Source organism: Corylus avellana, chromosome ca3, assembly GCF_901000735.1.
Source record: "Corylus avellana chromosome ca3, CavTom2PMs-1.0".
Lineage (NCBI taxonomy): Eukaryota > Viridiplantae > Streptophyta > Magnoliopsida > Fagales > Betulaceae > Corylus > Corylus avellana.
In genome coordinates, this window is record NC_081543.1 from 28,297,725 (window position 1) to 28,324,127 (window position 26,403).

Consider the following 26,403-nt stretch of genomic DNA (forward strand, 5'->3'; position numbering starts at 1 on the left):
TCTTCAATTTTAATTGGTTGCCGTCCGACTCGACCAATTTTGGTTGAGCGGGGTTATACACTTGACACCTTAAGTATTTTTACATATTTCGTTTGAGTCATTTCGTGTATTTTCCGCCCAATTTAGTAATGCAAATTACTATTATTTATATCACATCAAATACTTTTTCAAACCAAAAATAAAATATAATGCAATGTCGGCAAGACTCAAAACAACAAAACAACCCATCCTCAAAAAAAAAAAAAAACTCACATTCCTCTTTTGAGTTCTTACTTCAACAATCCTTCTATTTCTCTTTCTCCCCCATTTTTGCTATTTTGTTGTCCATGATGAGACCTGCCTACGGTGTTTGCCATTACATATATCACTTAAAGTTACAAACTCTAAGTAATGCTAGCGGTCATCTTTTTATCCTTTTAAAGTTGATGTGCTTTTAAAATTACTATTAAATTTTAGATGAATCATACTTGAATTTTGATCCAATTGTGATTTTGAAAGCCACATCAACTTCAGGAGGATAAAAAATTAGTCTATAACATTACTCTACAAACCCTAGCCGCCCACCTTTTTATGAAATAAAAGGTGTAAGATGCAAGACATGTATTTTAAAATAGATTTGAAGGCTCAATAGATTTTGAAGCCTAAAACGATAATTCTAAAGCATTCACATTTGATTGGGCAAATGTTTAGTTAAATATCACATTTTTTGTATTTTAATTATCTACTTTTTCAAAACATCTGCATATGACTTAGCATTTTAGCCATCAAATTTCACTTGTTAATTTAAAATATTATGTATTTATCTCCTTTCTCTATTCACACATAAGAGAGAATAATAATAATAATAATAATATTATTATTATTATTATTTTTTATCATAGTTTGGTATGGATTGTTGAGCTACAGTGCTTATCAAATGTGTTGTGTACTATACTAGCTCAACAAACTTTTAGCTATTTTGATTAGCAAGATGTAGGGTTTTTTTTTTTTTTTTTTTTCAAAAATACAGGGACAATTGATATTTTCAATAATTTCCATAAGACAAAACAGAAATTATTGACGAATCAGTCCCATTGCAAAATTTTAATACTTTTTTGTGGTACATTGCCAATTTTTAAACATCTGAAACCAATTGTAAATCGCGTAAAACTTTGAAAAGTAAAGTATATTTTTTCCCAAATTTTATCAAGTAAAATTCAATACATGGGGTTAAGAATGACAATTTGTGTTCGTGTTCGTGTTCGTGTGTCGAGTTCAAGGTAGTATCAATACACGAGTATGAGCCTATATATAGATTACTTATACTCTGACTAATTTAATTAAACATATCCTTAAACTCTAACCAGCTAATTTTGTGTCAAATTTGGAGGTAGTATAAAAAGTTATTAACCCTAAATATTGTGTGAACTCGTCGAGACATAAATATATGACTATGTAAATTAATGATAATCCGACTCATTTAATTAAACACTCTAACTTTTAACTCATTGAATATTTTGATCAAAATTGTAAACTCTACACGAGCTATATCAGATTCTCATATTATGAAATCGTGGTCCTTCATTTTAAATCCAATAGTTTATTAAATAATTTAAATTTCGTTAAAACAAAAGCCAGATTAAAATTAAAATTTAATGTCTTGGTTATACAAAAATAACTGGTATTTTATAAATCATTTAATTTAAAATGAAGGGTCACATAACATGAGATTCTCCAATTTTAAGTAATTGGATGGATCTCAATCCGGCAATAATCAAATTATACCATGTATATAAAATAAAAAGGAAAATTCCCCTCTTCATGCCACCTATTCTGTGCAATTTCCCTCCAAATCAAAAGGGTTTGGAGGAAAGGGTTTTTTCGGTGGGTTTCTTTCAGAGCAACCCATTTGTTAGACTACCTTTAGCGTTTAGGCTTTTAGCGAACCTTGGTCTCACGGCAACAATGGCTGCCTCTTCTTCGTCCGGCAGCACCAGCCATGGCTACGACATGCCGTGGGTGGAGAAGTATCGGCCCAACAAGGTCGCCGATATCGTAGGCAACGAGGACGCCGTGTCCAGGCTCCAAGTCATAGCTCGCGACGGCAACGTGCCCAACCTCATCTTATCCGTAAGTTATCTTAAGCTCTCACCCACCGAGTCGCAGAAGTTACAGTGTGCATATGAAAACTATGGATAATTTGTTTGTTTTTGCTGTGTTTTATCTGTCAATTAAACCGCAATGTCCTTTTAAGTTTGGGAAATGAAGCTTGCTTAGCATTTTCATGGTTTGTGAGCATTCATAGGGATGCAATTTGAGGAGATCAATAGTTATTGTACTTAACCCCATTGGAGTTAGAGTGGCAAGCAGAGTCTTGATAAGTGCTTTCTACAGTGTGGGTTGAGAGTTCGAAACCTCACTTTCGCAATAACTCCTTTGGGGCCACCCCAGGGTTTGGCATGGCCCTATAATCGTCCGTGTGTTGCTAAGAGATTAGTTACTGTACTTGGATTCTGATTTGTTTTAAGACTTCATATTCGGCCTTATATATGTATGCATGTATATGTGAATATGGGATAAAGTTTTCCTCCAAATTCGTTCCTCCAACCCAGTCTAATAAACTGCCATATGTACTTAGAGCTTGTGATTCTTATTTACATTTTTAATAGGATTAACAAAATAAAGGTTGTCGGGGAATTTTCTTCTTTCACCAGTTTTTCTTGAGTGAAGTGACCTGTAAACGAGTGAAGTGAACCAAGGAGCTAGAGGTCGAGTCTCACAGAGATAGATATCATGACCCCATATGCTAATTTTACATAGATAAAGAAATGTGGTCGAATAATTTACCTTTGTTTGACTTGATTTTGCAATTTTTGAAACCTCAATGGTAGAGGATCATCCAAAGAGCCTCTACCCTAAAATCCCTCTTCAATAAGGTGATTCTAGTGGTATTTGATGGTTTCGTTAGGAATCGATAGTTGATATGTCAGTTAATAGGATTAACAGCATGTGATTCTCACATGCATTTTGAAAAATTCTTTAGAGAATTACATGCTTTAAGGACAGATATCAGTTTAATAAAATGGTTGTTTGGAGGAACACTTTGTTCATGAATGTGTGCTAGTGTGCTATCTTGTTCTTTTTTCCTTATATATATGTGTGTGTGTGTGTGTGTGCGTGCTGATGTGTGAGTTCTTTGCTTTTTTATATATATGTGTGTGACCATGAGTGCGCACAAGTGCCTGTGTGGGGCTTTTCTTATATTTGCACGTGTATATGTGTGCACACGTGTAATATGCTATATTATTTTGTTTTTGAAATTGAAAAACTAGCTCAGTGAAGCGAAATAGTTGTATTGGACTCAGCTGAGGGATGTGATATGTGTCTTGGTTAGAGTTGCATTTAATCGCAAGCAAATGGATCAGAATCTTTACATGTCTCAGTGGGAAGTTTGCATATTCTTTGATTATGTTTGTAACTAAACAAGCTACGCTGCTGCTGATTCTCTGTGCATTGCTTTTGCAGGGTCCTCCTGGAACTGGTAAAACCACGAGTATCCTGGCGCTTGCGCATGAGCTTCTGGGACCTAATTATAAGGAGGCTGTTTTGGAGCTAAATGCATCAGATGACAGGTGGGTAAAATTTTATGGACTTTTTGGTATTCAGTCTTTTTCCGAATCTCTTTGGTTGGCTTCTGAAATATTTTATCATTGCTTTATTGTTTAGGGGAATTGATGTTGTGAGGAACAAGATTAAGATGTTTGCTCAAAAGAAAGTAACACTGCCCCCTGGGCGCCACAAGATAGTAATTTTAGATGAAGCTGACAGGTAGTTTCTAATAAATGTCTCTTGAAAATGGTGACACTCTTGAATCATTGAAATTTTGCCTGTTTACATTCTACTGCCCCATATTATTACAGTTTGTTGCTGATATTAAATTGATCACTCTTTGGTATATTTTCTTCCATCTGGCTCATGTATTTGTCAATAACCTTTTCAAAATTCAGCATGACATCTGGAGCACAGCAAGCTTTGAGGAGGACAATGGAAATATTTTCAAACTCCACTCGTTTTGCTCTTGCTTGCAATACGTCTTCTAAAATTATTGAGCCCATTCAAAGTAGATGTGCTCTTGTTCGATTTTCAAGATTGTCTGATCAAGAGATACTTGGTCGTCTGATGGTGGTGGTCGAAGCTGAAAAGGTACAGCTGGTTTCCTTAAGTAATAATGAACAAGTACTGCATAGTCAGCATTATTGTCATTTTGTACCGGTGCAAAATGCTTGCAGGTATTAGTTTAGCATCCATTCAGGGGTCTTGACATTTTTTGGTGCTTGAGAATAGAATTGTTCTCTTTACCTAGATTGTCAAAAACCATTTATCACTCATTTGATTAATATTTCGTAAAATATTTTGATGATCATTTTGTTGACGTAATTATTCAGCTCAATTTTTTTCCCACACAACATCTGTGGTTGGCAACATAAAATCTTGTTCATGTGTTCTACAAAATAATTTGTCTTTCTCTCTGTCCCTCCCTGTCAGCATGTCGATGTGCATATGCATGTTTAAGTTCATGTTTCTATTAACCACTCCTTGCCAAGTCAGAAATGAAATAAAATAAAATAAATAAAATAAACTAAAATAAACTTTTTGAATAAGTAAGTTTCTGGTCTTTTTGTCAATACATTAGTCTTCTTAGATTGACTCCAAATACCAATTTTTTTCTGATCTGCATTCCGTGAAGTTGGAACTCAGTTAACACATTTATAGGCTGTCTTCGAGGTTTGAGTTTGCGCTTGTATGTCTCACTCCTTTAGACTAACCTTTTGAGCCGCTGAATCATATGTTGATTGCTTATTATTTAATGGCTAAGAGTATCTGCTTAAAGTGTGGTCTAAAAGATATTCCATTCTCCTGATCATTTAGATCTAGTACAGCTTCAGTTTTACTGTTATATTATACATTGACACTATTTTAAAGGTGGTTGGTTATCTCTCTCTGTAAATGGGGCTTGAGCAGAGATTTTGTCTGTGAGTGTTATACTACAATCATTGCATTCTGTTGCTGAAAGATTACTCTGAAAATTTGACTTGGTGTAGATGGGCAGTTGTCTTTCATCTCAATGGTTGAAATCAGCACTGATATTCCCCGGCTCAAACAATTTTATCTTTCCTCCAGAATGCATAACTCTTGTTCCAAGCTGCATGACCTTTATAGATATATAGCTACAGCGGGGTTTCATTCCCTTAGTTCTTTTGGTTTATACTTTAAGACACAAACAAAGATGTCAAGGAGTCGGTCATAGATTTTCAACATTAAACAATCTGCAAAGTTTGTTTTATGGCCTTTTTTATGAAAAGCCTTGTGGCCTTCCTTGGATTAAGATCTTGATATAGGAGCAGTATTCAGGATTGCATCAACACAATTTTTCCTGTCATGCTCCATAATAATTACTTTTTTACAGTAAGATGTTTGATTGATCATCATGAACTGATTATACTACTAGATTGCTTGTATATTATGGCCTGTCAATTGTGCACTGGAATGAAACCTAGTTCATGTGGTTGATTTTGATGGGAACATAAAAAACTAAGCACTGTAGAACAATATTTGTTTCTATTTCTATATAGTATATCCTTTAGAAAGAACATTTTAGTTAATATCCGTAAGCTTTGAACCAATTGTTCCTTTGGTTTACAACAGGACATGAGAAATGAGATTATATGGTAGTTATAGTAGCTTATTGTTTGTTAAACCTAGACATCCTTTTGCCATGTAACTGATCTGTGTTTGTAAACAATGAAGGTTCCTTACGTTCCAGAAGGTCTTGAAGCCATAATTTTCACTGCTGATGGTGACATGAGGCAGGCATTGAACAACTTGCAAGCTACATATAGCGGGTTCCGTTTTGTCAACCAAGAAAATGTTTTCAAGGTTTATGAATTGGAGTACCTCGGCAATTCATTTTTGCGATATATATGTTTGTGGACGCTATAATGTCTATTGTTGGTTTTCAGGTCTGTGATCAGCCTCATCCGTTGCATGTAAAGAACATGGTGCGTCATGTACTGGAAGGGAAATTTGATGATGCTTGTTCTGGTCTCAAGCAGCTCTATGATTTGGGCTATTCTCCTACCGACATAATCACGACCCTCTTCCGTATCATTAAAAATTATGACATGGCTGAGTATCTGAAACTGGAGTTCATGAAGGTACAGATGCCATGCCAGCCTCAATACTTTCTGTCATCTCCTCAGATACTACCTTATCTGTGGCACCATATTTATTCTTGTCCTGTTTGAGTTTCAGGAAACTGGATTTGCCCATATGAGAATCTGTGATGGAGTTGGTTCATATCTTCAGCTCTGTGGTCTTTTGGCTAAGCTTTCTGTGGTTCGTGAAACAGCTAAAGCAGCATAGGTATTAGTAGTAGTTACAACCTGAACCAGCTACAGTTTGCCCTCTTGTTACAACCTGAACCAGCTACAGTTTGCCCTCTTGATGGTGAAAGTTGTTTTTGTAAACATGATATAATTGGCTCTTGGTTAGATGTTACCATTATAAGGGAAGTCCCAACTCCAATCTGAATTGCTTGGTAGTATTAAGTAGTTGAACATTAAAAAATGATGCCGGTCAGGTGGAGCCTAGTGGTCATAGGGCGGGCTTGGAATGAGCCATAGACTGGATTACTTTATACACGATTTTTTTGGATGGGGTCGTGTATCTGGGTGCTTAATGATGGGAAACAATGGATTTTGTAGGGTTGCCTGTGGCATTGAATTTTGAAATATTAGGAAAATGAAGAGTTGAAGAAAGAAAGGAAACTTATAGGTAAACAGGGAAACCATAGAGACGGTATGCAATAACAGGAAACTCTAAGCATACATTGGTGAACTCACTTGTGATCTTTTAAGTAAATTACATATCATATTTATTTTAGTTGCATGATCAAACAAGTCTTCCAAAGATGATGGAAAAGTAAGAGGATTAACTTGATGCAAATGGTTAAAATATCTTCCGCTTTGTATGATTATCAATTAAATAAAAAGTTATTTTATATATCAATCCTTACATCTACCACTACTGGTGAGGTAACGGCTAGTTTTCGCTATGCAGGGGGATATCATTATTGCTTAACCCAATGTTACGGTGCATTTCTCCAAGATTCCATGCTTTTAGTAAATGAGAGCCGATTATCAACGACTCTTCAGCAAAAATCTTATTACTATTTTTGTTAATTCTTCAAATCTAAATCATATTCAGTCGCGTGTCTACCATTTCACCACTAGTAACTTGTATGTAACTTTTTATAACGTTTTCTATGCAATCTCATAAACCCCAAATGATAGCACAATTGATTGAGAATCACATTTCATAAAAATAAAGATTTTTATGTCTTTGGTTCAAATCTCCTTATAAAAAGACAGAAAGAAATGTTGTTTCATATATCTAAACTATAGATTTAGTGTCCGTTTGGTTTAGAGGTTTCAAAACGTGCGGTTTGAATAAATGACAAATTCAAAACATAGTTAACAAATATGCAATTTTTAAAAACATACATCTTTGCCTACAGTTTGAACATGTTGATTTTTTTTTTTTTTTTTTCAAAAGCACTCCTAAATAGGACAATTTTGGCATGAATACACTCTTATAAAAATAAAAACGTGTTTCCTACGAATTTCTCTACTTAAAAAAAAATCTTATTTATGAGAATTGTTTGTTATTTGTCCTTTGTCTATCTTTCTCCCATCCAACTTTTTGAAAATCAACCATTAGATCGAATCACACCTTCATCCATGTGAATCATACATGTTTAATTGTTGATTTTAAAAAAATTGAATGAGAGAAAGACAAGACAAGGCTGTTTAGGTTTTTTCAAAATAATATATGCTTTTTATTTATTTATTTATGTGTTGTACAGTAAATCAGATTCAACCTCATTAAGCTAACTTTGCTGTTAGTCCAGGCTGCCGAGTTTTTATGAGCGAGAAAGAGCCCATAAGCCCAAAAAGAAAACATACACACATGGCTCAATCGAAAAACCGGTGTCGTTTTGATTTCTCAGAACACTTTAAATTTGTGCTTGGTGCTAGGGTTTCTGCAACTCACAGGGGTTTTACAAGCGGAGCGGCGCACCATTCTCGGCCGCCATGGTTCTCAAGTACGTCTCTATCTCTCTCTCTCTCTTATTGTCTCTGAGGATTCTATTTGTAGGATTTATTCATGGATTCAATGTGCCTTGAACCTGCTAGATATGAAAATGAAACTTTAAATATTGTAAGGAGCTCTACATGAAACTCTGAAAGTTCATGAGTGTAAGTTACGTAGAATTTTGAACCGGTTAGGACTTTTAACAAACAGTTAAAAAATTCTTACTACGAAAACAAAGAATTTTTGGGGAAAAAACTCATAATTTGCGCAAATGTACCAGTAATCTTGCAGTTTTTTTTTTTTTTTTTTTTGTTCTTAATTTTAATTAAAATACGTACTTATTTTGTGGGGGACAGTAACTTGTAAAATTTTACTTTTATGGTGTTACCCTTATAAACTCATGATTTGTGTGAAAGCTTTTAAAGGCATTTAGTGTGGGTGATTGTGCTTTGTGTTCATTTGGGTGTCCAATGCTGATTGCCTCATAGTAAATTTGAGAGAGAGTTACTTAGTTTGAATTGCATCAAAGGCATTTAGTTTCAGTTCAAAGAGGTGTAAAATCGGTATTTGATTTTGGTGATTTAGGACTGAGCTTTGCCGCTTCAGCGGTGCCAAGATATACCCCGGTAGGGGTATCAGATTTGTGCGGTCGGATTCTCAGGTAAGTTATGTTGCTGGGTTTTTACATCGGTTTTTGTAACTCTTTGTTTTCAATCATAATATGGATTTGTATTCTAAAACATGCTCACTTGGTTGGTTGAATAGGTTTTCCTCTTTGCCAATTCGAAATGCAAGAGGTATTTCCATAACCGCCTGAAGCCGTCGAAGCTCACATGGACAGCCATGTACAGGAAACAACATAAGAAGGTGATTTTAATGTTAGAAATTTGTGTCAACGTTTTGGGTACCAATTGATTTTCAAGTTTGCCGTGTTTGTGGTGCTAGGCTTTTGATGCGCCAGTTATTGATTTAGTTGGGTGCTTCTTGTTGTTTCATAGGACATTGCCGCTGAAGCAGTGAAGAAGAGGCGTCGTGCCGCCAAGAAGCCTTATTCAAGGTCTATTGTTGGTGCCACCTTGGAAGTCATACAAAAGAAACGGGCTGAGAAGCCAGAAGTCAGAGATGCTGCGCGTGAAGCTGCTCTTCGGTATGGGTTGAACCCACAACTTTTAAGATTTGCCAATTTTGAGGTGTTGGGTACATTCATTTGGGCACTTAGCCAAGTTATTTGATGTTTAGTCTTTAATCTCTCTACCTGTATTTTCCATGACTTATCCAAATTTTTAGTGAGATTAAAGAGAGGATCAAGAAGACCAAGGATGAAAAGAAGGCAAAGAAAGCAGAGGTGACGTCCAAGACACAGAAGACACAAACCAGGGGTAATGTTGCCAAGGGTGCTGCACCGAAGGGCCCCAAGCTTGGAGGTGCTGGAGGAAAACGTTGATCTCCTTTCATATCTTTGTCTTCTGAGCATGAAACCATTAAAAGTGTTATCTTTCTGGATTTTATGTATGGATTGGTTTGCCATGTAGGCAAAGCTTCTTTTGGTATTTTTCCCATGACATTTAATTGGAAGATGGGCAGATTTTGTATCACTTAATAAGTCTAGCATTCACATAGCATCAGTTGACTTAGATTTTAGCCCTTTTTCGTGAGCTTGCCTGGATGATTCTTGTATTCTTATTGATTTGGAAGCAGAAAGTTCCAGTTTAGCAGAACCGAGCTTCATTGATAGTCCGAATCCGAAATGTAGTATAGGCCATTTTTTTAAAGCCATTTGAAGCCCACCCAGAAGTCGTAGCATAGGCTTGTACAATTATCATAAAAATTGGATGACCTGGTAATAAAAATTAGTCTTTCGATCAGCATTTGTTTTTTTTTAACAAGTGTTGATTTAAAGGTTGATTTTTATAGTCATATGGTCTAATTGTATGACATTTGTACAGAAGTTTACTAAATAGCTTTTTATTTTTTATTGTTATACAAGCATGTTTGTTTAGCATATCAAACTGCTAATATCACTTGAAAGCCAATCTAAGGGGAAATTAGAATCAAATAATTGGTAAAAGAGAGATTCTAAACGACTCTCTTATCTTTGTTTTTTTAAACTACTATTTTTTAACCATTAGATTTTTAGGACGGTGTGGGTTTCACATATCTAATGGCTTTAAAAATTGTATAGGAGAATGACAAATAAGGTAAATGTATTTGGTTCTATTTTGGTGTCATGCATCTCTTGGAAAAGTGTTGCTAGATACATTATAGTTTTTACTACAAGCTTCTTACAAATTGACGTGTTAGTTTACTTGGTATTTTTTCACCTTAGCTAGTAAATAATTAAATTTATTGGTCAAATGTTACTACTTATTTTTTACTTATATTGTACCACATGGAGTATATGTGAACTACCAAGTCTACCATATGAGTTTGTAAGAGAATTATGGCAAAACCTTTAATAGCCCAAGCATTTTCCCTTCACATGATATCTCTTTGTGGCATCCCTCTATTCTCCGTTTCATTTGAAATTCAACTCTTAATTAGAAAGTTTTCAAGTCGACCTAGCTCCCAATATGGTGCTCCAATAGATCAAGTCCTTCACATTCATTATATTCATCAATTTTTGTGCTTTTTAACCAATTCCGCCTGCACAGGCTCATCAATCAAATAATTCTCGTTACCATTCTCTTCTTTGGCATTCTATAAAGGAAAATATAAATTTATTTCACGAGTAATTGTACAATTTCAATTTCACTTGCTAGAACTTACTTTTAACTCTTTAAGTTTTTTGTATTTTTCATTTTACTATTTTTGTTTAAAATTGCTTACATGTTAATGGCATGCAAGCAATTCGTTTACATCAATTAAAAAATCATTTTTGATTTTATTAAAAAAATTAAATTTTGATAAAAGAGGGGTTGACTCAACAAATGCGGTCACCCCTTTGTTTGGGTTGGTCAAGCGAGTTGTCCCCTTTATTGTGGTGGCCGTCCTCCTTGTAAGGGTAGTCCGTCACCCCTGTTTTCATATTTTATGTTTTTTAACAAAATAAAATTATTTTTAACCAACGTTAACGGGACAATTGTTGCTTGCCATGAATCCATTAATGCTACGCAAGTAATTTTAGATGATTTTGGATAAAATGAGTGAAATGAAAAATGCTAAACTTGAGCAGTTAAAAGTTAGATTTAGAAACTTGGATAAAAAGTTAAAAAGATCGCACCATTTTTCAGGAAATAAATTTATATTTTTGCCTCTTTCTTTTTTTGTAAAGAAGTAAAGAGCTCCTACTATCAGGTCCATCCTGATAACACTAGGGTCTGGGTATCGGTCAAAACGGTCCAATTTTGGCTCTTATCGATTATTAACCGAAATTTTCGGTTAAACGGTTTATTAACAGGACCAATAAGAATTTTAACCAAAATTATCTGTTATAATGGTACACGGTTAAACGGTTCGGTTAAACCGGTTAACCGATATAACCGTGGGCTTTATATTGATTTATTTTGTTGTGCCAAAAATGAGTTTTTTTTTTTACTTTTGAGATCCCAAATACTTTTTGTTAGGCTAAAATAACTTATTAAAAATGAGTTGTTTTATGGTCCAAATTCTTTTTGTTGGGACCCAATTATTTGTTTTTTGGGTTAAAAATTGAAGTTTTTTTATATTAATCCACTACAACCTTTTTTTTTTTTTTTTTTTTATATATATTATAAAATACTTTTTTCCAAAGCAAATTAACTAATTAACATAATGAATGCTAATTAGACTAATAAAACTAGTAGTTAATGAAAAATGCTTTCACCAAAGGCAAAGAAATCCCATCCAATGCCATCACTAAAAAAAAAAGTCAAACCTACCCTATCCCAAATTAAGATAAGGTTGCATAGGTATATATATAATCCCAAAACTACATTGTTTTGACATCTCTACTCAACAGTTTATATCGTTTAAACGGTTAACCGATATGAAATTTTTAACCAGACCGAACCGAACCGATAAGCATAGCGGTATAAAAAATTTAACTAATAAGGATATCAGTATATCGGTTACGGTTAATATCGGTTTGGTCGAAACCGGTACACGGCCAGTAATTGGTAACCGGTTAATCTGCCCACTCCTAGATAACACCCATTTTGCAACTTCTAATTACTATGTGACACATCATCAATTTAAGAAAAATGCAAAAAATAAAAGCGAGAACAATCACATCAAATCAGATAAAAAAAACCTGTAGCCGGCAAGACCTAGGCCCATGGGTCTAGCCGGTGGTGAACGCCTCAAACCCCACCGGCCGTGACCCGCCTCAAAACCCTTTTTTAATGCCTTAAAATCCGTTTCTAATGCCCAAAAACCCATTTCTAATATCTTAAAACTCGTTTCTAATGCTCAAAACTCTTTTTTTTGATTCAAAACTAAAACCTAGAGGTGGAAGGTTAACCCTTTAGGAATTTTATCACCCTAAAATCAAGTGTATTTTAGTCCAACTTATTTTTGTGCACTTTTTGTGTTTTTGCTTATGTGTCGGTTATTGATTGGAGGCTGTAAAAGAGGTGTTATCAGGATGGTCATAATAAAAGGTTTTCTCAAACAAGTATCCTCTGCCCTCCCTCGTCAAAACCCAAATCAAATAACATCGTATAATCGAATTCCAAAGAAACACAAACACTCCCCTAAATATTATTCACCTCTTTTTTCTTTTTCTTTTTTTATAAAAAAAATCACTTTTTATATCATATCATTTACTTTTTACTACTATTAAAATAAATAAAAAAATCACTATTTTTTTTTTCATTTTTTAATACCACTTTTTTTTTTTAAAAAAAAAAATTTATTCAACATGCATGAATAGTATCATGTTGTTTAACAAACAGGGCTAGATTTTCTCAAACACCCCGGCAAGCAAAGCCCACAAGTCCAGTACTAATCAAACTGTCCTACACAAACAAAAAGATGACTCTAAAGTCTAATCCATATTTGAAAACTTGCCATTACCGACCATCCAATAATAATACATCAAAAAGTTTTTTTTTTTTTTTTTTTTTTTTTTTTTAACAACCAACATTCATTCAAACAAAGAGGAATACAGAGAAAACAGAAGATAAAACACAAACAAGCTAGCTAAAATCCCAACCGGCCAGATCTCAAAAAACAGGAATGAGATCAGAAACGGAAAAGAAAGATGCGAATGCAGCCCGAGAAAACCCTTGCCGCGGCGCATACTGGTGATGGATACTACCATCGGGAGTTCGAAAACCCCTATCAAACATCTAAACAGGCTTCCTAAAAAGCCATGGAAATTTAGATGAGAAGTAACTATGAAAAAAGAATTTCCAAAAGGAAACCAAAAATAAAAGGAAAAAAGATCCACTTCACAGACAAAGAGTCTGAAGACCAAACAGATCGGGATAAAAACTAAGCAACAAATCCAAAGAAAATTATAGAAAGTTACACAAAGTAACAGAAAAAAAACTCAAAACACAACAGCTGCAACAGAGGGAGGATTCGGCGACCACTGCACGGCGTGTGGGACCCACGCGCTGACGCGTTAGATCTACACGCAGGAGCGTGTGGACCACGCTCCGGCGCGTAGAGGTCGAAAGGAGCCGCAGAGGAGTACGCCAGAGAGCTGGAATGCCGGTGAAGGTGGAGGATAGGCGCGTGTCTGGTTGGGGCTGATGGAAAGAAGTAGATCGGACTATGAAAAAGCCACTCTTAAAACCTACACAGATCCGGCCGGTGGAGCGATAAAGAAGACGTTCCATGGCATGGCGAAAGCGGGGGGAGGCGATCCATTGCTGCTGCAGTTTTTTAAGGGTCAGGGGTAAATCGTAAAAGACGATAGAAAGATCTAGAAAAAATTCTAGAAGCAAAGGAGTTCTCTCAAGAAGAGAGAAACTCAGAAGGATATGACCAGGAGGTTTTCCTTGGTCATAGAGCTGTTGGATGTTGCAAAAAGAGTGGGGAGGAGGAGGGCAACCAGTAGGTTTTCCCTCCTCCTCAAGCTTGGCCGAAAATGGAGGCTTCAGGAGAGAGAAGGGAGTGTTTAGATATTTGTTGATGACCCTATATGTACGTTTTTTGATCTATCATTATGACACGTTGACTCCGGGTTTATGAGGGTTTTGGTTAGGACTGGATCTGAGTTGACTGGGTTGGAGGCTTTTCTTTGTCATTTGTGGTGTGGATAGGACATGGGGCGGGAAAAGGGTACGTGACAGTTCAAATGGCAGTTTGTAGTTTACCTTTTCGACAGTCAACGTATCCAAAGTGACTAAAAACGATTTTAGGGCAAATTGATATATAAGGAGAAGTGTTAGAGAGTAAAATAAATAAATTTTAAAGTGACGTTTTTAATTTAATTTTCTCTCTCTTGTATGCCAATTTCGTTTTGCCACGTCAATTTAAAAATTTTTCTTGATCAATTTATTTAGCTCCCTAGCACTTTGCATATATAAAAGGGTAATTTTATAATTAAGAAATAGGTGGCGGCTTAGAACTTTTAGCACACACAACAAACAGAAGAACATGTCCCCAAAGGGTAGTTCAATCGGCTGGAGACCACGCCTCATGAAGCGGAAATCACTATTTCAAATTTTCTTCCCCCTCTTGTATGAACATGTAAAAAAAAAAAAAAAAACAAAAAAACAAACAAACAGAAGAACAGGCAAAAGTAAAAAAATAAAATAAAAATAATTTTCCATGTCCCAAAACTCAAACACATAAAATATATATATATATATATATATATATATATTAAAAATGTCTTATACTTTGGATTATTCATTAATATTTTTGACTTAAGAATAGAAAACAAAGTTGTTAATAAATATAACCCTAAAATTTGTCTGGCCACCATGCATATATATCATGATATCAACAGCCCCGTCCAAGCAACAATTTTTTCTCCATTTTTTTTTAAATACTCCAATAACTCCTTAAAATTAAATTTTTACCCCTCCCAAATTTTATATTTTTTAAGTTTTAACCGCCAAACTTTGCTAGTTTCGCCGCTGACTGTCAACTAGTGGTTGCTGACCTGCTTTTAGAGTCCCCCAACTGGCTCTTGTGCTTGCATGTACAAATGCACGATGGTCCATCCAATAACAAAGTCGTTTGATCAAACTTGAATACCTAAAATCATTTCAAATATTCAATTGGAATAATGTTGACATTGTCATAAACATTGAAAGACTTCTGCTAAAAGAATTAAAAGAACTGTTCGAATCGATCCAGGCTCTTCCTGTACAGGAATTTTCAGCAATTTAATTTTTTTTTTTGAAATTGTTTATCCCTTACAATCCGGCAAGCATCGAGAGGGGCTCAAAAAAGCTCTAGCTTTCGAATAACTTTAGGGCTACTCAAACACCTGTCAAATGTTACGGAAGTAACATGGAGATAAGTTAGAGCATTTACATTGGTTTATGCATATTTTTATACAAAATAATTAATCAAAACTCACTTTATCTAGTTTAACTAATGAATTTTAAAAAATACCATACATTCAATTATCTTTTTTTTTTTTAATCTATATTATTTAAATATTATTTATTTATTTTTTAAGATTGTATTTTTCCTAAAAATCTTACTTTTCAACTTTTGGGAAAAGAGAGATGTGGAGAAAAAAATAGTATATTTGAGATGCATAATCCAATGCAGAAGATTTTTTTTTTGTGTTTTACTTATCTATTTTAGATGAAAGTAAGAAATGGCTAACCAATGTGAAACAAAGAAAACATAAAAGAATTGTTGAACGGATCCAAGCTCTTCCAAGACCAGCATTTTTTGCAATGGGGAATGACGAATGCTCTCCTTAGAGAGAAATAAGGGCTAATTTCTTCTTCTTTATTTATTTATTTATTATTATTTTTTTTGAACTTATCTCTGTTATAATAAATCTTCTAAGGTGTCACACATGTCACATATATTATATGTATATAGCATATAATATTAATAGAGTTTTTATTAAACTAAAACTCTTGGGTAATTAATATACATGTAACTACTAAAGGTAAAAGATTATGTCATTTCACTAAAGAGTGATGATAGAGAGAACACGGGCATGATGCATGCTAGTGTTTTTTAATATTTTTTTATTATTTTAATATTATAATTAAAACAAATATTAAAAAACACGGGCGTGATGCATGCCCGTGTTCTCTCTATCATCACTCTTTCACTAAAAGTTGTCTTCTTGATGGAAGGAAGCAACGTAAAGTTAATTGAATAAGGGTCTTGGCTTATAAATATACCTGTGATTCTCCATCAATCACAACGATGAATGTGAGAAACATATAGGCTAAAAACTCTTATCTATCACTCTCCAACATATTGTGAGGGTTATAAGATTGGTTCTATAATTGCAAATTGAGGGTTTAATGTTGCAAATTCAACAAACGCTCAAGTCTGGATTTCTGGATTACTTAATTCAAGTACTTAAGCAACAATGGCAAGATGTTAGTATTTTTATTTGATGTTTACATGTTATATATTCTTCCAAATTCTTACATTAGTGGTATCAGAACCTACTTTTATGCCATGTTGTTTAGTATGGATTTGTTTAAATATTGTTGGTTTTGGGTTTCAAGTTTCGAAACGGGTATCATTTTGCCGAATCTTTTGATGTTTATTGTTTAAAAATATTTTTGTGGTCTTAAAGATCAATGTTATTTAGCTTTGGTATATCATCGATCATTAATTCCGATAGTTAATAATTCAAACAATAAATATAAGAACATCTCGCATAAAATGTTATCTCACATTTACTATAACTTTTAGAATCTCCCACAACGTAGACGTTACATTAGCAATTGTGGTCCATGTCTGTGTCAAAAGGATAAAGTTTTCTTTTAAACTGGATTGAAAGAATTTCTTCAAACTTAATGGACAAAGTTTTCCTTCAAACTGGATTAAAAGAATTTTCTTCAACTTAATTTATAAAAATGACATGTGTCCCTTGAACATGTGAAATACATATGTTTTTTTAATTGTAAGGACAAAGTTAAAATAAATTTTATTAAAAAAATATGTGTATCTCAAATGTTATTAAAAAAAAAGATATATGTCATTTTTATAAATTAAATTAGAAAAAAAATTTCAACCCAATTTAAAAAAAAACTTTGTCCATATCAAAATCTATTTTTTATTGGTGGGTGACATGACTTTTGCAAGAGGAATCACAAACCACATGGCAAACGAACAGAGTGTTGCTTCTAAGCAACTGGCTCAACCCCAACTGGCTCAACACCAACAACTAAAAGTGCCAGCTCACACCGCTCGACAGCATGGTGGGACCAGGTGGGTTGTGCTGTGACGGTTGCTCTCCACACGAATGCGCGTAAAATCGGTGTCACGGCTTCTCACGTTCCCCACATCTCCCACCAATTCGAGACATGTCGAAACGTGTTATCTATTTTTTAAAAAACTCACCTGTCTCCATTGGATTATTTGCTCCAAATGACCATATTACCCTCCCTCACACACACACACACACATATATATATATATATATATATATATATATATATATATATTCATTTGTTTAATTTTGTTGGAATAATTCGTTTTCTTTGGAAATTTTAAACGTTTTGTAAATTGCAAGTTGTGATTGATTGTTGAGTGATTTGTTTGTTTGAGAACGGGTCATTGTTATAATTTAATATTTAGAAGCACACAAGTTGTTCTTCTAATGCTTTGCAAGGCGAGAAAGATAGAATGTTAATTCACTTTTTTACCACAACTCAAATCATTATGTCACATATTTTATCACATAGTATTTGGAGGTGGAGAATGTTGCCCTTTGGATACCTAAAACGCATAATCATTCATTTAGAGTAACGGACAAAGATTTCTAGTACGAATATAGATGAGAGTCTTTAAGATAAAGGTAAAAGTGTATGATGCGAGTAAATTCTCATAATGAGACGGCTTATAAGGAGATGACCCATAAAATTAATAAAAAAAATTTCGTTACTCAATGTGATGATGGAGATATTGTTGTGTATATTTGTGTGAGTGTAGAAAGGTTTGAATCTTATATTAAAAATATATTACAAATATGAGTATTTTTTTTTTTTTGACATGTCCACATAAGAGGAGAAGGGAGATTCGAACTAATGACACCTGTTTCATGAGGTGTGATTCCCAACTAATTGAACTACCTGTTAGAAACACAAATATAAGTAATTAATACAATAAAATTGAGCTGTAACAGTGAAACCCATAGACATTAGCTCCAACACAAGAGTTGACCTGGGCTACTATTGGTTGGGGATTAGGTCTAAAAGCATTTTAGAAGTTGTTTTTTTTAATAAAATATCTTATTCTTACGGTCAGGGCTATACTTGTAATTGCACCGAGTGATGCAATTCCAATCTTTGAAACCCCAGGTAATTCTATCAAACCCAAATGCCACCGCCTAACCAAGAAAGCAACGCAGAGAGAGAGAAATGCTAAAACAACGGTTAAATCTGCAAAAAGACCCTTTATAAACTCGAACTCCTCTTTAGCTTCCTTCTGATTCCTAACACCGCGTCTCACTTCCTTCCAAGCTACTTCTCATCTCAATCTCTCTGTTGAGTCTGTTCCCATTTCTTTCTTCCTTTATTTATCGTTATTACTTATTATTAATACTTGTTCTCTCCAGAATATATACAAACATTCTGAAACCTTCGATTCCCGTATTGCATAACATCCCACATCGAAAGAAAGAGTTGCAGAGAGAGAGAGAGGGAGAGAGAGAGAAAATGGCTAGCACTGATCTGGAGAGAGGAGGCGAAAAGGGCAGAAGGGCCAACGGCCCCTCCGGCAATTACTATGTTGATAGCGCGGATCGCGAGTGGACTTCGTGGTTGATTCCGATGTTTGTGGTTGCCAATGTTGCTGTCTTCGTAGTGGCCATGTACATCAACAACTGCCCAAAAAACAACCTGGGTTTGGATGGGGCTTGCGTAGCCAAGTTTCTTGGCAGGCTCTCGTTCGAGCCTCTCCATGAGAACCCTCTCTTCGGCCCCTCTTCTTCTACGTGAGTTTTCTGCCGTACCCAATTCTCTAGTTTGGTTCTTTTGCTTTTGTTTTGATGCGCAAGATTGGTTCTTTTGATCTTTTTATTATGCGGGTTGTATTTGATAGGTTGGTTGGCGTGTTTTATACGGGTTTTGGGATTTTGGGCTTGTGAAATTTTGCGTTTTTTTTGTTATTGGTTAGGATTTTGGCTTGTGGGTTTCTGTGATTTTACTGTTTTATTTGCTAGTTTTGAGGTTATGAAATTTCAATGGGTTGCTTGATGGACTTGAAAATTTTAGATTTTGGTTAGGCCTATGTTATTCTTTGATTGGAGCTCTTGTTCTTGAGTTTAGGCTTATGTTATTATAAATTCTGTGGTTTGCTTATGATTCAGTTGTGAGATGTTCATGTGGACTGGAATAATTCCTTATAGAACCGATTACCAATTCTCAACGTCTGCTCTCTCTTATTTTGATCTGGTTTTAGTGAACGGGTTTCTGAATACCAATTCATACTCTATATTAATTAAATCATATGGTGTGCATTTAATTGGCGCTTCCGTATTATCTAAGTCATTTGGGAAGAAATTTGAGTTTGTCAAAATTCATAGTAGTTGGTGGGTCAACGTTATTAAGTTACTTTAGCAGGTTTAAGACACCCTATGGATGTGACATCCCATCTAAAAATAAAAGATTATTGTGAATTCCATGAGTCATTAGCTGGGGATATTTGTTCTCTTTCTTGTTTTGTCTACGGATTTTAATGGTTTGTTTTATATGTTCACGCGATTAATTTAATCTGCTATTCTTTTTAGTTTTATGTTATGGTGAATCCCATCATTTATTCTGATTAAACGTCATAATACATTAGTGAATCCTAGTAATAATTAGTCACAGTGTGCTTTGATTTGTGCTAAGAAAGGTGGGAAACAGTTTCAGCTAGATACTTTTGAGAAAAAAATAAAATTATTTTGATTAACTAGCAAGACATCGTATGGGAAAGACTTATTCTAAGGGTTTGTTTGACATTGCGTTTGAGAAATAGAGCTTTTAAGTAAAAAAAGGCTTTTGGGCAAAAGCTTTATTTTTAAGTTTTTGTCAAAAGTGCGTTTTTGCAATTTTTAAGCTTTTTGACCTTCAATAGCACTTTGAATTTTTTTTTACCAAACGAGTGTTTTTTTTTTTTTTTTTTCAAACAAGCTTTTAGGGTGTTAAACGCACTTTTGAAGTCCACAAACGCAATCCCAAACAGGCCCCAAGTAAATCTTAGTTACATTATTTATACTTAAAACTAAGTGTGGTCATACTAACTCATGTTTCTGTAGTATGCCAGTGTAGGCTGGATTTGAATGGCTTGTCGAAGTGCAATTCATTTCATTCCTCTCTCTGTGTCTCTCTCACTTAGGTGATAACATCGAGAAGTATGGTTATGGTAATCTCTTAACTTTTGTTCTACTCCAACTTTGCAGATTGGAAAAATTAGGAGCTCTGGAGTGGTACAAGGTAGTGCACGGGCATCAAGGATGGAGACTTGTTAGTTGTATCTGGTTGCATGCTGGTGTTATTCACCTGCTTGCAAACATGTTGAGCTTGATCTTTATTGGGATCCGCCTGGAACAGCAATTTGGTTTTGGTATGTCATGTCTTGAATTTAAACGTGTGCCTACATCAACAAGCATAATCAGGAAAAAGAGTTTAATATAGACATTCATGATTAGGTTTATTAAAATGGGGTTTTTTTCAAGATGAGTTAGAGTTGGAAATTTTGTAGGTCTGTTTCGTGTATAAAATTAAAATCTGTCCATTTTGTTTGCTGCTAGAACTAAAATTATTCACATATTATGTGTTGGGTCATTTATGAGATGTCAAGAGATGAATACATTCAATTTAGATCTTCATTTTCGGTATGAGATAGTTGGCCCCTTATGTTCTTATTCATGGAGTTTATTCTTTTGACCAACTTGTTGTAATTTAATGCATTCTAACATATATTTTGGGTTATTATGTTGCAGTGCGAATTGGTATACTCTATCTAGTGTCAGGATTTGGTGGAAGCATATTATCTTCCCTCTTTATTCAAAACAATATCTCTGTTGGTGCCTCTGGCGCTTTGTTTGGCCTTCTTGGAGCAATGTTATCAGAGCTTATAACTAATTGGAGCATTTATACCAATAAGGTTGGTTTGCTACTAATTCTTGGTCGTTGTTGCCGATGTTGTTGTTTTTATTATATGTTTATCTTGCATTACGATCGATTGCCTCATGTCTAACATATGCAAGTACAAAGATGAGGATGTTTAATTATTGTAACGGTTAAATCATGATTTATCCCAAAAGCTTAAGGTGATAAAAAATGATAAATTTAATTGTTTAATTAATATTCTAACAGTAGCTATCATAGGGATCTTCCTTATTCTTGATACTGAGACAAAGAGACCTAGTCACCAACTGCCGAACGAAAAATATTATTGGGCAAAAAATGTAAACTGAAAAAATTATGAAGTTGATTGTAGGAGGAAGGCTCTACTCTTTTCAATGGGTTGTCTCTGTGTGTGTTGTGTGTTCTGCATATTTTTCAAATTTTGGTGAGATTTCTTAGCATTAACTTTGCCTCTTCTTTTACCATTGTAGGCTGCTGCTCTATTCACCCTTATAGTCATCATTGCCATTAACTTGGCAGTTGGAATTCTTCCTCATGTTGATAACTTCGCCCACATCGGAGGATTCTTGACAGGTCTTCTCCTTGGCTTTGTTTTGCTACTTAGACCCCAGTTTGGATGGGTGGAAAGCCAATATCTTCCAGCTGATACCCGTCCCCGTTCTAAGTACAAGTCTTACCAATATGTTCTCTGGGTGGTTTCCGTGGTGTTGGTGATTGCTGGGTAAGCTTATCGCCCCTAAGTTCTAATTCAGCATTTGGACGCGTTTGGTGCAAGTGCTTTAGTTTTTTTACAGTATGTATATTATAATTTTTTTAACGATCCAAATTTAGAGTATGTTTGGAATTATGTTTAAAAGTAAAATTTTTAAGTCAAAAAACATTGTTTGGCAAAAATTAAGCTTTTGTCAAAAGTGTATTTTAACAATTTTTAGAGTAAAAAAGTCAAAAATACTTTTGAAATTTTTTACCAAACAAACCTGCTTTTGTTTGACACAACTTTTTAAGTACTAAAAGTACTTTTGAAGCTTTCTAATGCAATCTCAAACAGGCTCTAAAAAACTTTGAATTAAATCTGAACCGTTAAAAAAATTACAACTTAGGTTCTATAGTTTTTTATTTTTATTTTACATCACCTAAGCCAAATCCATTGCACATTGATTCTTGGGCTCCTAAGAATTATTATAGCTGAAATTCACATTAAATGTCCTGAAAAAAAAAAAATATACTCCTCAAATATTATTAGAACACAACAGAGTATACTAATTTCTACAGAATGCCCCTAGGTCTCTTCAAAATCCTTAGCCACATGCCTATTTACTTGTCTTAAAGGGAGCAAATCTAGTTATGTATTGTATTGAATTGGGAGTTTCATGGTGAAGAACATATAGATGCCCTTCTATGAGAAAACTAATTCCCACTATACTGTTGACAATTGCAGATTTGCTGTGGGATTGGTGATGCTGTTCAAAGGAGAGAATGGAAACAAACACTGCAGCTGGTGCCATTATCTTAGCTGTGTGCCTACCTCGAAATGGCACTGTTCCAACTGATCAAAGTTTGCTGCCCCTCTTAATTTATATACTTTTTCTTCCAACTATTATTTTTTATTTGTTTTTTTTCACTGGGGTGCTTTTGCTCATGTACATGCATATATTTTCGTAGTTCACTGTGGACATAAAGACAGTAATATTAGGGTACAGTTTTATACCGAAAGTCTTTCCATTGTACACAAACTATCGAGTTTTTATAGACAATGTATTTTTTTATTTGTTTTTATGTCCTGTTGGTTGGCTCTCTCTCTCTCTCTCTCTCTCTCTCTCTCTCAATTCTTTATTCCATTGTCTACAATCTTAAAAAGCTTGTTTTTACTCAATATTCTTTCCAAAAATATTTCAGATAAGATATACTAGTTGTAAACAAAGGGGTGTAAGATAGGAATATCCTGTTTTTGAAAAGTCTTTTTGAAAAGTCTGGAACCTTTGGTCTATTCCTGTGGGACAAAAGATCCCACCTACCCTACGATTTACTTCCCTTATCCTCCTAACATTGCCATTGAATAATGTTAGAGGGAAATATATGTCCTTTTTGTGTAATTTCAAAATTAATGTGGCTTTTAAGGTTATCATTAAATTAAAATTCAATATAATTATCACAAATTCAATGGTGGGTTTAAAAATTACATCAATTTTAAGAAAATACAAAAAAGACATGGGTCTTCCTTTTAGCATTAATCATTGTCATCGACTCATTAGTGTCAAAAGCGTCAAAAGCGCTTGTGCCCTTATCTCATGACTTGGTACTCATCTTGAATGTGAAATGGGAATTTATATGACCTGTTCCTGTGAAGTTTTTAAAGAAAATTATGTTTTATTTACTTAAAAGTTTGGAACAAGTTCAAGTTACAGTTAAATTTTTTAGTTCTTTTTCAAGAAAAATATTTGGGATACTATAACTTTTGCTACAACCTGTAGCTCACGAAATCAAGATCCCATATTATTGGGCTATCCGAATAACATAAATTCAAACAGCATAAGAGAGGGGATTGCAGTATTCGTCAATCTCGGGCAATTCAGAATGCTATCATTCGAGCAGCCTAATAACAAGGGATCTCAATCCCAAACTCACATGATAGTCTACATTTTATAGAAATGAGTGTCACATAGATTGTCATATGACAATCCACATTTTAGTGGTTGATGTGGCAAATACCATGTGGACTGTAATGTTAATTTGTAAACGTGAAAAGACGATAATTCACATTTATATGAACTGCCATGTTAGCTTATTATCCTTAGCGGCACTCTTTATTACGAGGTTTATTTATGTTCCTTTTAGTTAATGAATTTGATCAAAATAGGTAATAATTAATGAGGTTATTGTGTTTGTTTTTTTAACCCATGTGATTGGACTTCTATCAAATGGCTACATTGGTCAAGAGGGGTGGGTGGTACAAGCAATTTTTTTCATCGTCTTTTTTAGTCCTTCCATCTATATTTTGTCCAGAAATTGAACAACTTACCATGTTAAAAAGCCTTTCAACGCTGCCGCCATGTGTTTAGTATAAAAAATCATGAAAAAGATTGGCGTCGCCCGGGTTCGAACCGAAGACCTTCAGTGTGTTAGACTGACGTGATAACCAACTACACCACGACACCATGTTGCGACATTGGTTTACAATTTTGTTTTTAGAGTTATTGTATTCTCAATAAAATCCAGCACTTTGAGTTCTGTTTATTTACTAGAAGTGTTTTTTGAGAAGAATGAAAAAGAACTAAAAGAGAGTAGAATGAATGGGAAGGAAAGATTAAAGATATGCATATTTATTATATCCATTTGTTAATATTTTTTTTTATCTTCTCAAAACAAAAATATCAATAAACAATTCAAACACAAAATACTTCTATAAAAAAAAAAAAAAGAGGTTAGGTAAATGATGTGAAGCACCACCTATTTGATTATCCTATTGTATTCTAAAGCAAACCTGATCAGATATTCTGATGAAACTATCCATCATACTAAAATGCCTCTTCCAACTGATCAGCTGATATATTCAACAATACTTATATCACACCCATCTGTAAAACTTTATAGTAAAGCAAGTAGGACTAAAAAAAAAAAAAAAAAGCAAGAATCACAAAATTCTTCTTAACTTTCAATTTCTTTCACCCTAGTAAGTAGAGATAAATAATTCATATTGATAGACTGTCTGAATAACACAAAAATCCAAACAAAAACCTTGTTAAATTGCTCGGAATAGACAAAATATGCCGTTCCCTCTCTTAAACTTTCCAAATTTCTATGATATTTGATAATTAGTAAGAAATGTTTGTGGAGTAGAATTGTTTGGCAACATGCATTGAACTGATTGAGACTCTGAGTAATATGCAAAAAGAAAAATTGATATACAATGAAGATAGTGGGGCAGCCCACCGTGAATCCTTATCCAAGGCGCATGTTTTTAGCAAAGCATGGGGTGTCCCTCTCTCTATTCTATAAAAAGGGCCTGATGATAAATGTATACAGATTGACCCTGGTCTCACCGGCGTTGGTCAGAGAGCCATATTGTCCACAATCCCCCACCTGAACAACCGACACTACATAATTTCTGATTTTTTTTCTTGTAGTCTGGTCCTTCATGTACCCCATTGTACAACTCAATGACAACACAGGCCGCCTTGTTTGAACAAATTGGATCCGTCTGTGTTATATATATATATAAAGATAGAAAAAAAAAATTGAGTATTTTATGAGTTTTTTGAATTTTAGGTTGTTTTTTAATACTTTTTATTTTTTTAAATAAGAAACGAAAAAGAAAAAGAAAAAAAGTATTACCAAAGAAAGTATATTTTCATTTTTCTCACAATGTCCTTCCAAGTTCCTAGTGATTTAGTTATAGTGTAATTTTACAATGACATGATTAAAGATTTCGAGAATTTTTTTTTTCAAACTAATTTATTAAATTGACAATTGTTCTTAAAATATAGAGGGTTGCTAAGCATTCTAACACTTTCCCCCAAATTCTCTTTCCCAAATGATCTAGACCCCACATTCATTTAAGAAAAAAAATATATTATTTATTTATTGAATAGATCAGATCATCTGAGAAAAAAAATTTGAAAAAAAATGTTAAAATATCTAGTATTATCCTAAAAGATGTGATGCTCACATGTAAAAATGATGCTCTATTAAAAAATACATATGAAAATTATATACTCTAAAATATATATAACAGTTGAATAACCAGGGTTTTCTTTTTCTAAGCAATACAAGGGAAACAAGATTATTTGGGTATGTTTGGTGATATGTTTTATGGGGTATTTTCTGTTTAAAAAAGCGTTATGATACGACATAAATTTAAAAATATTGTGTTATTTATTAATATATTTGTTTTGAAAAAAGAAAACAAATAAACGAACAAACGCGATTTTTATTTGTTCTCTTCTAGAGAAGATTAGCGAAATGAAAAAGGGGCTCAAGGGGAAAAGAAACTAACTAGGCCGACTATATCAATGCTAAAAATTACACTTTTATCTCACCATATTAGCGTGATGGACTAACAATCCTTTATTTTTTTATTTTTTTATTTTTTTTAACAATGATTAATTGTCAC

At 34.1% G+C, this 26,403-nt stretch overlaps 3 protein-coding genes, 1 long non-coding RNA gene and 2 other non-coding genes across 6 annotated transcripts; 4 read left to right on the forward strand and 2 right to left on the reverse strand.

Moving 5' to 3' along the window:
- Positions 1 to 1,820: 1,820 nt before the first annotated feature.
- On the forward strand, positions 1,821 to 6,458 carry LOC132175092 (replication factor C subunit 2). Its single transcript, XM_059586911.1, has 7 exons — positions 1,821 to 2,109; positions 3,505 to 3,611; positions 3,706 to 3,807; positions 3,987 to 4,182; positions 5,788 to 5,916; positions 6,000 to 6,194; positions 6,292 to 6,458. The coding sequence occupies exons 1-7, from the start codon at positions 1,945 to 1,947 to the stop codon at positions 6,400 to 6,402; spliced, it is 1,005 nt and encodes a 334-aa protein (XP_059442894.1). The 5' UTR covers positions 1,821 to 1,944; the 3' UTR covers positions 6,403 to 6,458.
- On the forward strand, positions 4,995 to 5,138 carry LOC132176815 (small nucleolar RNA snoR135). The gene has a single exon (XR_009439676.1). It is a non-coding gene; the product is annotated as a small nucleolar RNA snoR135 (small nucleolar RNA).
- LOC132175093 (uncharacterized) lies at positions 6,308 to 6,995 on the reverse strand. The gene is made up of 2 exons (XR_009439389.1): positions 6,457 to 6,995; positions 6,308 to 6,422 (listed from the first exon to the last, which is right to left on the reverse strand). It is a non-coding gene; the product is annotated as an uncharacterized LOC132175093 (long non-coding RNA).
- Positions 6,996 to 8,034: 1,039 nt separating this feature from the next.
- LOC132175253 (large ribosomal subunit protein eL24-like) lies at positions 8,035 to 9,851 on the forward strand. Its single transcript, XM_059587127.1, has 5 exons — positions 8,035 to 8,143; positions 8,719 to 8,794; positions 8,899 to 9,000; positions 9,132 to 9,280; positions 9,421 to 9,851. Exons 1-5 carry the CDS (start codon positions 8,133 to 8,135, stop codon positions 9,575 to 9,577), a joined length of 495 nt encoding a protein of 164 aa, XP_059443110.1. The 5' UTR covers positions 8,035 to 8,132; the 3' UTR covers positions 9,578 to 9,851.
- Positions 9,852 to 18,690: 8,839 nt separating this feature from the next.
- Positions 18,691 to 23,069, forward strand: LOC132174748 (RHOMBOID-like protein 2). The gene is made up of 5 exons (XM_059586408.1): positions 18,691 to 19,153; positions 20,603 to 20,766; positions 21,146 to 21,309; positions 21,764 to 22,014; positions 22,732 to 23,069. Exons 1-5 carry the CDS (start codon positions 18,876 to 18,878, stop codon positions 22,841 to 22,843), a joined length of 969 nt encoding a protein of 322 aa, XP_059442391.1. The 5' UTR covers positions 18,691 to 18,875; the 3' UTR covers positions 22,844 to 23,069.
- Positions 23,070 to 24,374: 1,305 nt separating this feature from the next.
- Positions 24,375 to 24,448, reverse strand: TRNAV-AAC (transfer RNA valine (anticodon AAC)). The gene has a single exon. It is a non-coding gene; the product is annotated as a tRNA-Val (tRNA).
- Positions 24,449 to 26,403: the final 1,955 nt, after the last annotated feature.

Coding starts and splice junctions, on each gene's coding strand:
- LOC132175253 (XM_059587127.1), top strand. Junction 9,001..9,131: donor ACAGGAAACAACATAAGAAG/GTGATTTTAATG, acceptor GTTGTTTCATAG/GACATTGCCGCTGAAGCAGT. Junction 9,281..9,420: donor GCGCGTGAAGCTGCTCTTCG/GTATGGGTTGAA, acceptor CCAAATTTTTAG/TGAGATTAAAGAGAGGATCA.
- LOC132174748 (XM_059586408.1), top strand. CDS start 18,876: ATGGCTAGCACTGATCTGGAGAGAGGAGGCGAAAAGGGCAGAAGGGCC. Junction 21,310..21,763: donor GGAGCATTTATACCAATAAG/GTTGGTTTGCTA, acceptor TTACCATTGTAG/GCTGCTGCTCTATTCACCCT. Junction 22,015..22,731: donor GTGGTGTTGGTGATTGCTGG/GTAAGCTTATCG, acceptor TGACAATTGCAG/ATTTGCTGTGGGATTGGTGA.
- LOC132175092 (XM_059586911.1), top strand. CDS start 1,945: ATGGCTGCCTCTTCTTCGTCCGGCAGCACCAGCCATGGCTACGACATG. Junction 3,808..3,986: donor ATTTTAGATGAAGCTGACAG/GTAGTTTCTAAT, acceptor TTCAAAATTCAG/CATGACATCTGGAGCACAGC. Junction 6,195..6,291: donor TGAAACTGGAGTTCATGAAG/GTACAGATGCCA, acceptor TTTGAGTTTCAG/GAAACTGGATTTGCCCATAT.